Source organism: Danio aesculapii, chromosome 13 (genome assembly GCF_903798145.1).
Source record: "Danio aesculapii chromosome 13, fDanAes4.1, whole genome shotgun sequence".
Taxonomy (NCBI): domain Eukaryota; kingdom Metazoa; phylum Chordata; class Actinopteri; order Cypriniformes; family Danionidae; genus Danio; species Danio aesculapii.
In genome coordinates, this window is record NC_079447.1 from 25,728,792 (window position 1) to 25,747,001 (window position 18,210).

At 34.7% G+C, this 18,210-nt stretch overlaps 1 protein-coding gene across 1 annotated transcript in view; it reads left to right on the top strand.

The window, feature by feature from the left end:
- The window catches only part of kcnq5a (potassium voltage-gated channel, KQT-like subfamily, member 5a), a 227,154-nt gene extending 210,768 nt beyond the window's left edge, over positions 1–16,386 (top strand). The window contains exons 16-20 of the mRNA XM_056471458.1: positions 1,635–1,766; positions 1,982–2,092; positions 6,378–6,485; positions 9,539–9,668; positions 10,729–16,386. Coding sequence (XP_056327433.1) covers positions 1,635–1,766; positions 1,982–2,092; positions 6,378–6,485; positions 9,539–9,668; positions 10,729–11,775 — 1,528 coding nt within the window. The 3' untranslated portion in view covers positions 11,776–16,386. The remainder of the gene's footprint in view (positions 1–1,634; positions 1,767–1,981; positions 2,093–6,377; positions 6,486–9,538; positions 9,669–10,728) is intronic.
- Positions 16,387–18,210: the final 1,824 nt, after the last annotated feature.

The following is an 18,210-nucleotide window of genomic DNA, read 5'->3' on the forward strand; positions in this document are numbered from 1 at the left end:
ACAGAGACAGATTGCTGGGATTTGTTCTTCTCAATGTCAATATTTGCAGTTCTAACTTGACTTTAAAGAACGTCACGCATCGCATAGGTTTGGGTTTCAGTGTGCCAGCGGTAATAACTGTGTTTACATAGCTAATAGCATCCATCACGCATAGCTTTACTTCAACATGAGCCTTACTTGAGTAATGTTATCATTAACAGTTGTTGTTTTTTTATAGTGCAGGTATATACAGTATGATCAGATTTTTCACTGGGTCATAAAACGTTCTGGTATTTATGACACTTTTCTGCCCTCTAGTGGTTCTTTTATGTACAGCACTGAGGGAAAAAATAAGAGACCCCTTTACTTTTTTGCAGTTTCTTTGGATAGATTTTTGATTAGTAGTTTTGTCTTTCAAGTTAAACATAATTTTTCTTTTATTCTGTGAGATATTTCTTCCAAGATTTACATATATACATATACAGCCATTTTAGGTTTTGTCAAAAATACTATCATGTTTTTAGATGTTTATATTACAACTTGTTAATGTTTTGACTTTTGGTTATTTTGTGAGGGACTTGCTTGTTTTGTTATTTCAAATCTAACAAAATGAAACTAGGTTTTTCAAAATTATATTATAACTCCATTCTAGATCAACTAGATTCATGTTTTAACAAATTAAATTCCTGAGCAATTAACCCTTTTAAAGTCAAGTGCTATTTTGTGCTTTCCGCCTGGATTTTGCCTACATATTCAAAAGCCTTCCAGATGGGTGTAAATGTATAATTTTTAAGAAAACCATTTAAATTTTTATAAAACACCATTGAAAGTGATAAAATAATTGTATATGCTGTCTGTATTATAATAACCCCTACAAAAAAACTCTTTTTTTTTGTAAACTCAAATTTGAAGGTGTACCTTTTAGGTTTCGTGTGGTCTAGGTTGCTATACTTAATTTAGCTGGTTACTGCACATGTCAGTAATCATAGAGAGATCATAGATCATAATCATAATCAAAAGATCATAATCTATCACAATCTATGCAAAAGTTATTTTATTCCAACTGATGAGAGACCGGAACCACCTAAAGGGGAATTGGACCAGTACGAACCTTTAATATTTAAAGAATGTGGAAGTAAATGATATTACGGACCTGGTACCGGGTACGCAGTCACACCCATTCTTGTCCTAGGACAACTTTGAAAAACATTTTTGATTCACTTTAAATGTTAAGTACTGTATATTCATTTATTTAATAATAAATTTACACCTAACAATACATTTAACTATAATTTTATATTCAAATTTTTATTAAACTACTAATACTATTTTTACAGTTAATAATAATTACTGGCATTACCAATTCCCATAAAACATATATCTTGATCTAACAGATTTTTACACAAATAAATCAACAGACTAAAGAAAATAAAAATAATTAAAAAATAAAGTACTGATACATATTCAAAACTGCCTTATGGGTTTAAATAAACTCTTATTTTTATTTATTTTATAAAAAAAATTGTATTATTATTATAATTATTTCTGTTTTATTTTTGTTTCTAATATAACTAATCAATGGTTAAGCAAACGAATTTGCAGTATGGCATAACATAATATATCATTTAAATTAATTATTTTTCTATTGTTGTCAGGATAATGAAGTTCCATGTGGCCAAAAAGAAGTTTAAGGAGACACTGCGGCCGTATGATGTGAAAGATGTGATCGAACAATACTCCGCTGGACACCTAGATATGTTATGTCGTATCAAGAGTTTGCAGACTAGGTGAGAATAATCAGCCAAGGGTGTATAGCGAAAATGTACTAGTTTTATTCTATGTCTATGAAGTTTTAATTTGTAAGTTTTATGTTTTATGCCATTGTTATTGTTCATCAAAATATGCTGCACTGTACAGAAAATAGTTCGTTTTCTTTAAGCGCACTTTCTTCATCTTGATATCAGTGTCTGTCTTATCTCTCTGTGTACGCTCTTACATTCAGGTTGGACACCATTGTGGGTCCACAGACCCTGAGCAGCAAAGCCAAGACATTTTCCTCTCCTTCCCTGCACTTGTATTACAGCCAGGCCAAGAGGAAACACTCTGCCCCAGGGTCAGCAGACCCACAATCCCCCTCTGCAAGCTCCTTTACCTCTGAAACATTCAGACATGAGTCAACTGCTGAGGTTGTGTGTCTGAATTCACCATGACTTTTACCTTTGGACATGAACATTAATATAGTTTCAGCTCAAAAGCCATTAAACTTCGATATAAACACAACTAAATCAAACAATCAATTTTTTTTATTGACTCATTGGTAAACTTTTGCTTATTAAATGATTACATTGGGTTAGATTTATATTATAAAAAATGTAAGTGAGGCAAAGAAACTATACATAATTTAAGATTGCAATCCTAAATTAGATAAAAATGAAAGTTTTGTCATTATTTATTCACTCTCTTCTTGCTTTCTTTTTTTGTGTTAAACACAAAAGAAGATATTTTGAAGAATGTGACCAATAACAATGGAACCAATAGTCATTTACTTTTTATTTTTAATAATGTTGATGTCAGTAGCTGCATTTATATTCAAATTCAAATTCACCTGATCCGTTTCGTGAAAAACACCCAAAGATTGCAAAAAAGTTTTTACACTTGAAAAAGTTTTTTTTTTTTAAAGCTTGCTTTAAGGATGGCTTGGTAGGTGTCAGATGAAGATGAACTGGACATCTTTCTAAAAAGACATTTATTTATTCATTCATTCATTCATTCATTTTCTTTTCGGCTTAGTGCCTTTATTAATCTAGGTCCGCCACAGCGGAATGAACCGCCAACTTATCCACCATATGCCCTTCCAGCTGCAACCTATCACTGGGAAACATCAATACACACTCATTCACGCACATACACTACAGACAAATCACCTTACCCAATTCACCTGTACCGCATGTCATTGGACATGTGAGGGAAACCTGAGCACCCAGAGGAAACCCACACGAATGTGGGGAGAACATGCAAACTCCACACAGAAATGCCAACTGACCCAGCCGAGGCTCAAACCAGTGATCTTTTTACTGTGAGGCGACACCACTATCCACTGTGCAACCGTGTCACCTTTTTAAAGACGAAAAATTATAATTAGAGCAATATTACATTCAAAGCAAGACAAAAAACGCCACCTGCAAAATAACTTCCCAGAAAAGAAACACACACACACACACGGCCATTCTTAAGTACAGGAATTTGCCTTGGCTTTAAAATTTGTAAAACCTCCATGTCTACTTCGGGGGAAAATAATAATAGCTAATTCATTGATTGCGATATGAATAAACCTGAATTCTGTTGCCATTATTTGAATGACTTAATGTAATTATGGATATTTTTATTTGCATAAGATTAGTTAATGGAAAATTGTCATTTTGCAATATTTTAATTTTTTTATCAGCAGATATACAGTATTGTTAACAACAGTGCGTTGTATGTAGCGTAACGTTTCATGCAAATTTGTAGGCAAAGAGAACCTCATGGTTTCCTATATATATATATATATATATATATATATATATATATATATATATATATATATATATATATATATATATATATATATATATATATTGTTATGTTTATATTCTGTGGTAACGAAGGTCAAAGTCATTATGCAGTCTTATTCAAAGATGTTTAAATTTGTTTAATGTAATGTAAAACAAGGCAAATGTTCTGAGTAAGAAAGAAAAACATGAACTACTCTTATTTTTTGGTTTCAGCAAGTTACTTTTTATATATAAATTAATGCTTTTGATGAGCCAGCATGCATTAAATTGCTTTAATTTAATGCATTTACCTGAATCTAATGACAGTTACAAAATATTTATATTAAAAATATTAAGCTATTTAAATTAAGCAGACAATGAGAATAATAATATACAATGTTTCTTAAGCAGACAATTGGATATTAGAATGATTTATGAAGGATCATAAGAGAATGAAGACTGGGGTAATGCGCTCTCAGCCTTGCCATTATGTTTTAAAACCAGAAAAAGTTACTTAAATTATATTAATTATATTGAATTCAATCTGACCCCGAACTTTCAACGAAAGCGCATTTTTATTTATTTATTTATGTTAATATATGTTTTTGCAGTTATGGCTGAACACTATAGATATTTATGTGTTATTGCCACAAAACCTCAAGCTGTTGGCTCTGTCCTATAAATCCTTGAATCTTGTTTTCATCGAGCTAATCTCTCTCTGTTTAACAAGGTTGGCTTGGTTTGCTAAACCATAACTGATGCAATGCATGCTGTCAGATCGAATGTGCCTGTACAACTAACTTTCTCTAGTATTTAGGTTTGTGTCCCAAAGCTTGATTGTTAAAGGTGCAGTATGTACTGTAGGATTCAAAATATTGGATAGGGTTTTTTTTTTTCACATGGCCCTCCTCCAATGACTTGATGCAAATGCATGTTGCCAGATTGACAACACCAACAGGAGCGAGCATACCTGACAATCAAGCCTTACAATGTGTGCTGCTTAGCTAATGCTTACATTTTTAATATCTGAGACTTTGCCAATTAAACACCACCTCATGTGGATTTTTATATTCAGAATCTGCGTCTAATTTCAGAGGCTGCTACTGTCCTCTGGACTTTAGGTCGCCTTCATGACTGAAATTAAATATGCTGTGTTTACCACTAAGGCAAATGGGGTTCTGAAATATATTTGGGTAAACTGGCGAGTGGTTATAGAGCCCAAAACAATGACTCTCAATGCACTTTTTTAAAGGAAAATAACTGACTGTAGCATTGTAAACATAAATAATTGCAAACATAATATGGTACACAAGTTCATTGGGAATATCTGCCCAGGGATACATTTTTGAGAACTGAGAAATATCTGCTTATAGGCACATATGATGCATTTTGTGTGTTAAATGAAAGCTACTCTGCGGTACCCCTGAATAGGGCTGCACACTATATTGTTTCAGCATCGATATTGCAATGTGATCATTAGCAATAGTCACATCGTGTTTTTTGAGGCCTTTGACTGTGTAAGGGTTTTAAAAGCATTCAGACCTAAGAAATTATAATGTTTTTAACTAAATTAATAACAAAAAATTACATTGAATTGTTTATAAAACGAAGACTATGCAGTATTATTTTACATTTGATTATTCAATTACTGTATAAGTGAATACAGGTTAACTCCTCTGAAAACAGTAAAACGCTCTTTATATCATTTGTATGTCTTTTTTGTTGAATTTATCTGTGTGTAGATTGTTTCTTATATTTTATGCATGTACACTCCCCTACAGAATCATTACAATCAAACTAAATTGATAAATTCTTTCCAAACAGTTATTCACCACATCTAGTGAAATCATATTTATATTATAATATATATCGCAGAATAAAAAAACATTGCAATGTTCGATTTTTCCAGTATCGTACAGCCCTACCACTGACTGTTTACCTTCTTATGGATGGCTTTTCCAGTAGGACTGGTATGGTTGGTAGCTGACCATGAACATCCCCAGACTTGGGAGGCAGAGTGGAACGTGGTTCGAGTCTGGCAAATGACAGTTCCAGAAACCAGAGAAAAAAGCAGTGTTAGATTGTAGTAGAAGCATGCAGCCATGGTGGCTTTTCTCTTCTAGTTTGCTTTTGAAAACACTATTGGTTGGGTTTAGAGAAGGGGGTGAGTTGGTCAGTCGATATTAAGCTGATATATTTTGTACAAAGACAAGCTGACTGGCTTCTCCCATGGATCTACACAGAAAGAACGTTAAGATTGGCAGACATGTACACAGTGACCTTTGGTGGATGTACAAGAAATGGCACAAATGAGAAAACATGCCCCAGTAACATATTTGAGATTGTCAAAAATGTACACGGCGGTCTCTTATACCATGTGAAAACAAAAACTGCAAGGATACAAAGTCCAGGGTACATATTTCTCTGTTCTCAAAAATGTATCACTGGGCATATATTTCCAATGAGCCTGGGTTGGGTATTTTTACGCTTTAGAAGAGTCAAAAACATACATACAGCACCTTTACTTCTCTGACATAGGAGTTTAAAATGGTCTAATATTATAATACTGTAATATTGTGACGCAGCAGGTTTTGATATAGCTTTGATTTAAATATCAATCTTTAACTATTGATGAGTGATTTTAAAACACTTTTTTAAGAGATTATTTAGACTTTTGTTTTGATCAGTGTGTATATATATATCTGTTATGTGTAACTGACCTGTGATCTGTAATATGTATGATCTGTAACTTGCATGTATCTCAGATTATCTTCTATCTTGCCTTTCTCATCAGCTTTCTCCTCTTACTTTCCTTGATGGCACAGCCTTTAAACTGTTCTTGACCCCGTATGTTCTCTCATTTAGACTGAACTCAGCCATGGGTCCACATCAGACACTCAGCACCAAAGCCAGGAACCTTTCCTCTCCTTCTCTACACTTGTATTACAGCCAGAGCAAGAAGAAGCACGCTGGGTCAGAGGCCTTTAGAGGGCTTGGGGACTATAGTCATAGAGTTTTACTCACCGTAATCACTTCTTTCTGCACAAGGAGTCCAATGGTGATGATTTATATAGCTCAAACTATTCAAACTGTTTAACTGACACAGTTTATACACGTCCATACACGTACAACTCTATAAATAAAGCTTCCAAAAAAAGTATTTGCAGTGCTGCCATATAAAAACCATTGCCTACACCCCAAGATTTTTTGGGCTTATTAGACATATAATAGACATCAAAACATCATGGCTAAAACTAAAGACTACATTTAAGCTGTCAGTTAAAATCTAACAGATATCTAACAATAGTCCAAAATAGTCTAGTCATCAAATAGACAGACGGACATTTGTAGTCATTATTTTCTGTCTATTTGATGACTATAGTCTATTTTTAGAGTATTGTTAGACCTCTATTAGACTTTCATCTAACTTAAGAAAGTCTAACGTTCCTTCTTTTTTTATGATTCAAATTTCTTATTTTCTTTAATAATTTAACTGTACTATCAGTTCACACATTTTTACATCCTTTTAACACCCCCTTGCCCCTCCCCTCCCCAACAGCGGCAGTTACAGTAATTTAGTGTTGCTATCATAAATCCAGTAAATACAGATAAATAAAATAAACTCAGTAAATAAAAAAGCACACATTCAGAAAATAATAATAGGAACATTTTTTAAAAATGAATAAATAAAAAAACGCAATAATAATAATAATAATAATAATAATACATAAATAAATCAAGTAAGATAGTTACAGTTTTACTGTGCGTCTCACCACAGTGATCTTATTCATCCTCCAAAAATGACAAAACAAAACCCATCCTCTCTGATAAACATCCAAATTATTAAGTAATGTACAGTTGAAGTCAGAATTATTAGCCCCCCTGTTTATTTTTCCCCAATTTCTGTTTAACGGAGAGAAGATTTTTTTCAACACATTTCTAAATATAATAGTTTTAATAACCCACGCGGAATCTGCACGCGCAGAATTTCTCAGATTTCCACAGATTTTTAGCCCATCATTGATTCTGTTCATTTACATGTGTAAATGTGTGTGCATTTTTATTTATTCAGTTTTGAAATTAATTTCAGTAATATTATTGACTAATATGAAAATATTCATATGATTTATTTACAACACAGTTTGTAAAGTAAAAATGTTCTGTCTTTTAGTAGATATATGAGAGACTTGCTTTGTTTACCAAAAAAAGTAGATCTATTTGGAACATTAAATAAATAATTATAAACATTAAATAAAAGTTAAAAAGCTATTACTTTTTATTTCATATATTATGATCTAGTTAGGTTAGGTATTATAGGTTTTAGTTATGATACTCCCAAAATCATTCCGTATGATCCGCATATTTTTAACGCAATTCTGTGCAGAAATAGCAAAAAATGTCCATAGATTCCATCTGGCCCTACTCATTACTATTAACTGATTTATTTTATCTTTGCCATGATGACAGTAATATTTTACTGTATATTTTACTATATATTTTTCAAGACACTAGTATTCAGCTTAAAGTGACATGTAAAGGCTTAACTAGGTTAATTAGGTTAACTAGGCAGGTTAGGGTAATTAAGCAAGTTATTGTATAATGATGGTTTGTTTTGTAGACTATTTTAAAAATATATATAGCTTAAAAGGGCTAAAAATTTTGACCCTAAAATGTTTTTTAAAAAATTAAAAACTGCTTTTATTCTAGCCAAAATAAAACAAATAAGACTTTCTCAAGAAGAAAAAAAATATTATCAGACACGCTGTGAAAATGTCCTTGCTCTGTTAAACATCATTTGGGAAATATTCAAAAAAGAAAAACAATTCAAAGGGGGGCTAATAATTCTGACTTCAACTGTATATGTCATTTTTTATATGCTGTCACCTTCCCCAATTCTGTAACCTATTCTTGAAATGATGGTGGACCTGCTGAACACCATCCCCTCATAATGATTTGTCTTCCAATCATAATACTTATTGAATCCACACAGACCTCTTCACACCAGACCCCACCACGAACGGGTCTCCCAGTACATATATTTTAGGACAAAACGAAAAGCAGCATCCAGAAACATCCTGAATGTAACTGTGCACTTTAACCCACAATTACTGTATTTTAGAATAGGACCACAGGGCATGCATCAAGTCTCCATCGCTCTCACATCTCCAGCATTTAGCAGAGTCCTTCAACCCAAGCCTGAAAAGCCTATTCAGAGTCCAATAAAAACGATTCAACGATTTTTGTTGAGGCCAAAGTGTTGGGTTAACTGATTAAATAATTTTAAGTATAACGTTTCTTCTAACTTAAGAAAATATTTTTTAGTATTGATTTATTTTATAAAATAATTTTTATATTTGATCCTTTTTAAGTCATCTTAAGGTGGTTGAGAACCACTAATGTACCGTATGGGGGTTGTAGACAGATTTCTTTTTATTGTATTACACATAATCTTCATCATTGGACTCCAAGCTGATTAAAAAAATGGTTGTGATTTTTCAAGTCAGGAGATGAATATTAGTCGTGTTGCACACACTCAGCTGATTGATGTTGGTTTAACTCAAATGGTTCTTGCATGACAAAATTAAAGAGACAAGGAAGCATAAAACATTTATTTCTAACCCCTGGCAATAGTGAATCACATACTGAAACAAGAAATCTAAAATATATTATGAAAACTGTAACTAATATGCATATATGCATGGAAATCATTGAATTATCACTAAATGAAGATGTAAACTATTATAGGTAGATCAGATTCAGCCAATCCTTACATGGAGCGAATAACATTTAATGCTCTGAATGTACTGTAGTTATATAATTTACAAAACATATATCTCAACATGTCTTTGTTACTGTCTTTTAACAAAAAAAAATAGATGATGGTGATGCACTAACATCATTTCTTATTCACTAACCAAAGTCCAGCCTTTTCCTGCTGTGCCGTGCCATGCTCGAGCTTGAGGAACAACAGTGTAAAGGTGTACATCTTCATCAGATGCTCAAAATCACTGTTTGTTTCCTCTCAGGGTGGATCAGATACTGGGCAAAGGCCAGATTTCGGTGGACAGAAAAGGCAGAGAGAAAATCCTCCCAGAAGGAGAGTCTCTGGAGCATGACATGAGCATGCTTGGCCGCGTCTGTAAAGTAGAGAGACAAGTAAGCCATACGAACTTGATATTCTAATGAAACGAACTGTTATGTTGTGAAGTTTGGGGAATGAATTAATACCTTTGTTGTACTTATTGTTTTCTGGTTTCCACAAAATAATACATAACTAAATTGATGTGTTCAGTCCCAGTTCCAAAAGTTTTGTAATGTATTTATGCTGCAAGATGTAATGGTTATGGTGCAAGATGTAAATTATGTAATGTATGTATAGTTTAAGAGTCATAAATATATTCAGATGGACCATTTTTGAAAACATTAGACAACACCAAACATTAGAACAGTAGTATACTAGAATATATTTATAGTAATAGTTAGAACTGTGGCTAAAAATCATTTGAGAAATAAATTCTGAGATTTTCAGAATGCATCGCTATTCTTTCTTAAATTGATTCTGAGCTTAGTTTTTATCAGCAGATGGTGTCGTATGCTTTGCAATACAGTACAGAACGTATTGCAACATTTTGTGTGATCTGTTGGTATGGAAATGCTTCTCAGGCCCAGAAGAGGCCACTGGGGAATGTGGCAGCCAGTAAGTTATTGGGAATAACAGCAGCCAGTAAGTTATTGGGAATAAAACTAAAGCGCATTGATAGTACATACAAAGAAAGAGTACTAAATAAGGCTAGCATGATTATCAATAATGAGAGACATCCTTTATCAAACACCTTACAATCGTTACCATCAAATAAACTAAATAAATGTCACTAACCAACTAACTAACAATCTACTTGTATCCAAAATAATAATTATTAAATAATCTAAAATAATCATTCAAAGTTATAAAGGTTTACATTACGCAAAGTTAAAGTTTCGAAAAGTGTGAACAGTGTTACTAGTGAGCTAGGTTTACAATAATTTCGCACAAGCCCTCTTCCTTGTGAGCGTTGTGAGTATACTGTTAAAAACTAACCTAGAACGCCATCTGCTGTTAAAATCTAACCTCTGAATCAATTTGAATCGATTGATAGACACAGGTCTAATAATAACAATAATATGCCTAAAATTATAGAAAATTCTATGAGATTTGTTTGTTTCTTATATGACACAGGTCCAGTCCATAGAGTCAAAGCTGGACTCATTGCTGGATATATACCGGCAGGTGTTGCAGAAAGGCTCCTCTTCGATGCTTGGTTTATCTGCTTTACCACTATTTGAGCTGGATCAGACCTCCGACTACCAAAGCTCCCTCCATAGTAAGGATTTATCATCTTCCTCCCAGCTTACCGGTAGTGGCGTGTCTCGTTCCTGCAGCAGTAACCTGCACCGTGGTCTTCATCTTGCTTTGGCCCCTAGTGAACTCAACTTGGGTACCGGTTACCCACATTCAGCCTCCTCCTTCTCGCCATCCCCTCTCCTCAACAACCAACCCTCCAGTCCAGACAGTTTCTACCCATCATCCCCTCCTCCAATTCTCACCCCCAACAACCTTTCCAGAAGCCACCAGCGGTTTAGTGAGCTAACCAGGCCTGTCCCAACAGTTCATTCAACCTCAACAACCCTTCAGCTTCCGCCAATGGTACCAGCGCCTCCAGGTCGGCCTACCAGCCTCATCCCAGAGACTCTACAGGAGAGCCGGGCTGAGTGTCCGAGCAATTGCCTGCTGGGAACCCAAAATGAGGTTGAGTCGGACAAGGAGGCTGAGAGTATTCCAAGCACGGTACAGCTTCGGGACAAGCCCGAGCGCAACTCTAAGGAAGATGGGTCCTGGAGAAGACACTTGAGCCTTGACATTGATCCACTGATGCTCATGTCTTCCACAGCAGCTGCTTCGCTACAGGTCGAGCGTGGACTCGGTAAGTCTCTTTCGGCTCAGAACCTCATGCTACCAACCGCTGCTGACTGCCACCCTGCATTGTCCACTCGGAGCAGCGGCAGCAGCAACAATGAGTCCAGCGATCGCGAACCGCTGACCGACTGGGGAGAAACGGAACTCTTTATCAATGACAAAGAGATGGAGTTCCTCCACCAACAGAGCAACGACACCACCTTCTCTTCTGAGCTGCTACGGACAGGAGCCAGCGGGACGTCTCCCAGTCAGGCTGGACCAAGAGATGTTCTCGAGTCCCATAACTTGCCTCACGTATGCCTCGAATAACCCCACCGGAGCACAGGAACCTCACTGTGGAGACTGGACACAACCTCATGTCCCTCATGTGCTTCTTTTCCAAAGGAGTTGGAGCGTCCCGGACGTTCTGTATGTTTTCTAATTTTTACGCGAGAAAGACATGCTGTTCATACGGTTTTGTTCATACGTACATATCAATGCATGGACAATTGATCATATAAGAGAATTTCTATTATTGGAAAGCTGTTGGGCAAAAAACATACTCCGGGTTTAATAGATACGTTAAGCTCAGTCGACAACATGCGTACTGTAATCTTTGATTTATAGTATAGTGTATTAATTATTATTGGGATATTTGTGATGTTTTGTATGTCTATGTGTGTGTGCGTGCGTGCGTGCGTGTGTGTGTGTTTTATTGTCAATAATTTTTTGGTAAATTAGTTTGAATGAACTTCAACTTGCCCTCTTTATGTTACAGTGAAGCATAAATTAAAGTGAACAGCAGATTGGTAAACATTAATATGCTCATTGTTTATAACCAACAGTAACAATAGTTTCAGTGATAACGTTTACATGGACATTAGTAATCGAATTATTTGCCTAATCTGAATAAGACCATAATATGATTAAGGTGTTTACTTGAGTTGCTTGAGTTGATCTCGTTTTACATGTTATAGCACATAATTCGATTAACGTCATTGCATCACCACGCTATCCACATTTCCTCTGGAGTTTCATGTAATTTTGGGTGTTTCGTTTATAATTTTTCGGCTTTACTTGCAGTTTGGCGCTAACACTTTAATTTAGGAACATTTCATTTATGCCCCCATAACAAGTTGAGGTATTGGAGTATGAAGAAGAGTACGAAGAACCAAGAGTGTTGTTTTAATGGAATTTGATACTGCACGCCAAATTGGAGAGAAAAAAACTCTGCATTTTGCGGTGTGTGTGTCTGTGGTCCTTTACTGACTCGCTAGGTGCAGAGAATAGTGTCAAACAGCCGTGTGTGTTTGAAATATCCTGTCGTAATACATAGCGAAAAGTCTTACATGACGGTAGTTTGTGTGTACTGCACTTCAATAATGCGACTAAAATCGGCATATTCCACATGTCCACTTAGCCACAGCCATATCACCCTGCAGCCCAAGACCGGTTACTCACTGAAGCTAAGCAGGGCTAAGCCTGGTCAGTACCTAAATGGGAGACCACATGGGAAAACTAGGTAGCGGTTGGAAGTGGTGTTAGTGAGGCTAGCAGGGGGCACTCAACCTGTGGTCTGTGTGAATCCTAATGCCCTAGTAAAGTGAAGGGGACACTATACTGTCAGTGAGCGCTGTCTTTCGGATGGGACGTTAAACTGAGATCCTGACTCTCTGTGGTCATTAAACTCCCATGGCACTTCTCATCAAGAGTAGGGGTGTAATCCAGCTGTACTGGCCAAATACCCTCCATCTGCCCTCACCCATCATGGCCTCCCAATCTTCCCTATCCACTGAATTGGCTCTATTACTGTCTCTTTACTCCACTAATAGCTGGTGTGTGGTGCGCGCAATAGTGCCGTTGTCCTGTGGCTGCCGTTGCATTATTCAAGTGGATGCTGCACACTGGTATTGGTGTGTAGAGAGACCCCCCTCATGATTGTGAAGTGCTTTGGGTATATGGCCATACACAATGAATGCGCTATATAAATACACATTACATTACATTTCTGTTTAGTTCGATTATGACCTTAATGGTATTAAATAAAGTCACTGTTTACAAGGTAGACTCTTAATCAGAGTATTGTCTTATTATTTGTGTCCATGTAAACATACTAAGTGTGAATTTAGTGGGTTTTTATTTTACTAAACTTCCCTTTGTTCAATTTTTTTACATAAAATCCTAGAATGACAGAAAAAAATGACTAAATTTACAGCCCGACAGTAGTAAGTTTGGTTAGAACAATTCAAGCTTTTGATTGTGTACACTTACATTCATGCCTTTTTTAAAATCTTACATATTAAAACCAAGTCAATTAAATTTAAGAGATCATTTAAAGGGAATTTAAGTGGATTAATCCGTTTGTTAGGTGTGACGTCGTGCAAAGTGGCTTCCGGGTCCAAGCCTATATACAACTGTATGGGGAGGCTCAACAAATGGTAATAATAAATGTTTAAAAAAACGATGTAATACTTTAGAAAATCACGATTGCAATATTTCTAACCATGCCTAATATTTAATATCTAGTCCAGAGACTACAGTATACACCATAATTTTACATATAAAATTCACTTTATTGTGTGATATGACTAAAAAGTGATCATAAACGAATATTTTCTCAATTCAAATGAGTACCCGGAAACAGTATTTCATACGTGATGACTTAACAAGCGAAAACTCACAATACTTTTAGCTAGATATTAAATTGTGAATTTCCATTTCATATCCGCTTTAAGAAAATGAGGGGAGAGTTACTTTACAGATAATCAACATTATAATGTAGCGCAAGTGTTGTCGGTTGAGCTTAACTTGCACAGAACCAAGAATATTTCTTTAAAATAATAAAGGGTTATGGTACTGAATGAGCACCTCTTTCAGTCTTGCATGGATCGGCATGTTTAAAATGCAACTGCAAATAGGATTGGAAGCGTGTTAGCACCTGTAGTAACAAAATCCACGCTCAGCGTTAGGATTCATTTCTCAATTTCTTTTTTCTGAATGTCTGGTGGTCCACTCATTTGCATGTCTTAGGAATTATGGGTTGGAACAGCAGAAAACCAGATAGTCTTGGTCCACACTGCAAATAATGCTTTTCTTACCCAGAGGTTTTGTCTTGTTTCTAGTCCAAATATCTACACATTCTTAAATCAAAAGCATTTTCTAGACGAGGATTAAATATTGTCTTGTTTTGTGAAAAAATGTGTCCAAATTGAGTGAGTTTTTCCTTTAAAACATGCAAACTAATCTGCCAGTGGTGTAAGAAAAATAATCTTGTTTTCGATTTAAAACAAGGTTATTTTTCTTACCTCATTGGCAGATTATTTTGCTTGTTTTAACAAAAAAATCACTTAATTTTGCCTTATTATTTCTTAAATAAAGACAATTAGTTTTGCTTGTCTAGAAAATGCTTCTTGATTTACAAATATTTAGATATTCAGACTAGAAACAAGACAAAAAATCGAAGTAAGAAAAACATTTTTTTGCAGTCGTTAACCCACAATACTATGCAAACCTCAGCCAAAAAAGCAGGGTTTGCTAGCAGCTCCAGAAGAAACCCAGAATCAAATGCATCTTCACACTGTAGCCTAAACAGATATGCTTTCTAAATTTGTCTTTTAAAAGTCTTAGCATCTGAAGAAATCTGAATGTTGTAAGTAAAAAACAACGTCCTGTGAAGAGGTTTTTTGTGACAATCGGGCTTTTTAAAGAAGACTGATTATAGGATTTGCTAATTCTTTAGTCTTTGTTGATAAATGGCTGCTAAAATGTAAAAAGTAAATCAATGAGAAACAAAAAGTTGAAAATAACGCATCATCGTCATCATCATGACAACAAATCACAATTGCAGTATCATTACTAATGATTGTAATTAAATGTACATTTTGATTCATTTGTAACCTCGCATAATCAGAAACGATTTGGACTGTCGAGTAGAAAGTCTCACAAATGTGTTTTAAATTGAATTGCAATATTGCATTTCATTTGTGTATTTTTTTCAGATTTGTTTGTGTTTTTATCTGTAGCAAGTGAGCGTCTTACCTAAACCTCAGCTTCAAACATTTTTATTCCATGCTTCTGAATGATACAATAAGTGCTTTAGCTAAAATGCTTGTCTGTATAACTTAGAATGTAACGTGAACCATTATTTGTACGTAGAATAACCAAGATTAGCTGGGTTTACTTGTTTTGTTATGTTTAATTTCGTTCTTTTGGTTAAAAGCATCTGAGGTGTACTTTGAGGATGTTTTTGGCACTGTACTATTGGAAGCACAACTGCTTAGATGTGTATAGAGGAAACCTGCAAATGTGATGATGAACTGTTTTAACATGAATATATAAATTTAAATAAGATTTATAATCCAGAGGTAATCGAGATGCTTATTTTGCTTTAGACTTGAGGTTAATAATATACACACCAGAGAAATGAACTGCTCTGTCAACAGCTGTGGAACTAACTGATGCTTGAAATGCTGATAAAGGTACAGAAATATTAGTCTTATTAACACTTTATGATTAATATTCTTTCATTATTGCTTTTCTGAGAGTTTTTTATTATTATTATTTGTAGTTCAATGTTTTACGGTGCCTTTTTTGCATTTTATTAAACATTGACAAAACTTCTGTATTCATAACAGCACTCTTACCTTGAACTCTTAATGAAACTATGTTTGTATTTCGATAATTGCACATTCTCTGTTTGGCTGTGAACTTAAAAAGCGTCTGTCAGTTAAAGCAGCATTTCTTTGTTTTACCACTAGATCAAATAATTTATTACACAAAAACTGGCCTTAATATACATGCTTGATAATGTTAGCATTCGCTGTCATTCAGAATAATTTATTTCATCGTTGTGCACATAACAGAGTTGATGCTCTGGGATTGAAAAATGCAAAATGAAAATTTATTATCATCATAATACTTAAATAAACAAATGACTTGAAACTTGGTCTGGTGTGCTTGATGTTGATGTCTCAGAATGCTTCATGTTACTAACAGTATTAGTTATAGGGACTTTCTAAAGTCCATTTTTGTTTTAAAAGTTTTAAAAGGTACTGTACATGTAATGCATATAATGAGGTTAGGGGAAAACAAACAACTAGCTTAATTATCCAGTTATTTTCAAATGAGCATTATACCATCATATTGTTACCGTCATCATGACTGATGTACAGTTGAAGTCAGAATTATTAGCCCCCCTTTGAATTTTTTCATTCATTCATTTTTTTTTCGGTTTAGTCCCTTTATTTATCTGGGGTCGCCACAGCGGAATGAACCGCCAACTTATCGAGCATATGTTTTTTTACGCAGCAGATGGCCTTCCAGCTGCAACCCATTTGTGGGAAACATCCATACACACTCACTCACACTCATACATAACTATGGAAAATTTAGCTTACCCAATTCACCTGTAACGCATGTCTTTGGACTGTGGGGGAAACCGGAGCACCCAGAGGAAACCCACGCGAACACAAGGAGAACATGCAAACTCCACGCAGAAATGCCAACTGACCTAGCTGAAGCTCGAACCAGTGACCTTTTTGCTATGAGGGGACAGCACTACCTACTGCGCCACTGCGTCGCCTCTTTGTATTTTTTTTTCTTTTTTAATTATTTCCCAAATGATGTTTAACAGAGCAAGGAAATTTTCACAGTATGTCTGATAATATTTTTTTCTTCTAGGGAAAGTCTTTTTCATTTTATTTTGGCTAGAATAAAAGCAGTTTTTAATTTTTTAAAAAACATTTTAAGGACAAAACTATTAGCCCCTTTAAGCAATTTTTTTTCTGACTGTCTACAAAACAAACCATCGTTATACAATAACTTGCCTGATTACCCTAACCTGTCTAGTTAACCTAATTAACCTAGTTAAGCCTTTAAATGTCACTTTAAGCTGTATAGAAGTGTCTTGAAAAATATCTAGTCAAATATTATTTACTGTCATCATGGCAAAGATAAAATAAATCAGTTATAAGAAATGAGTTATTAAAACTATTATGTTTAGAAATGTGTTGAAAAAAAATCTCTCCATTAAACAGAAATTGGTTAAAAAAATAAACGGGGGCTAATAATTCAGTGGGGCTAATAATTCTGACTTCAACTGTAAGTAAACACAACCAAGATGACTGATGTTCATTTAAGGTACAACACATACCGCAAACACTTCTGTGTTATGGCAGTCCAGAATTAACTTAAGCCATTTATTAATTACTGTACATCTCTGCTTATTCAATATTAAGTATTTCTTAGAAAATTAAACAGCAATGTAAGCATTATCTTCAATGTGTTATTCAAATAGCTCCATGTGTAAAATAATCTAAAATAAATAAATAGGCTAAAGAGGAAGAACATTTGCATTTCTTGACATTTTAAAACAACATTCAACTTTATTGAGGATACATGCACAAATCTAAACAAAATCAAAACAAGGGACACATTTTTTTTTAAATATACTGTATATTTATACTGTATATTATAGCCATTTTAAGGCCAGTGGTTCCAATTTAGTGAGAAAATCTGACTGATTTTATGGCTGAGCTTGTCAGCGTTAAGATTATACTGTTTACAGAGGCTTAAAAATAAACATCTGGTTTCCCCGTCTAATTCTTTTAACTCAGTCAAAGGCATTTAAATGAGAAGCAGAGGCAGGGATGCAACATTTTGAGGGTCAAGGGGCTCAAGTGGAAAAATGGCTTTATCTTATTTATTATTTTAAAATAATAATTAATTTAATTAATTAAAGGATAGTTCACCCCAAAATTCACCACA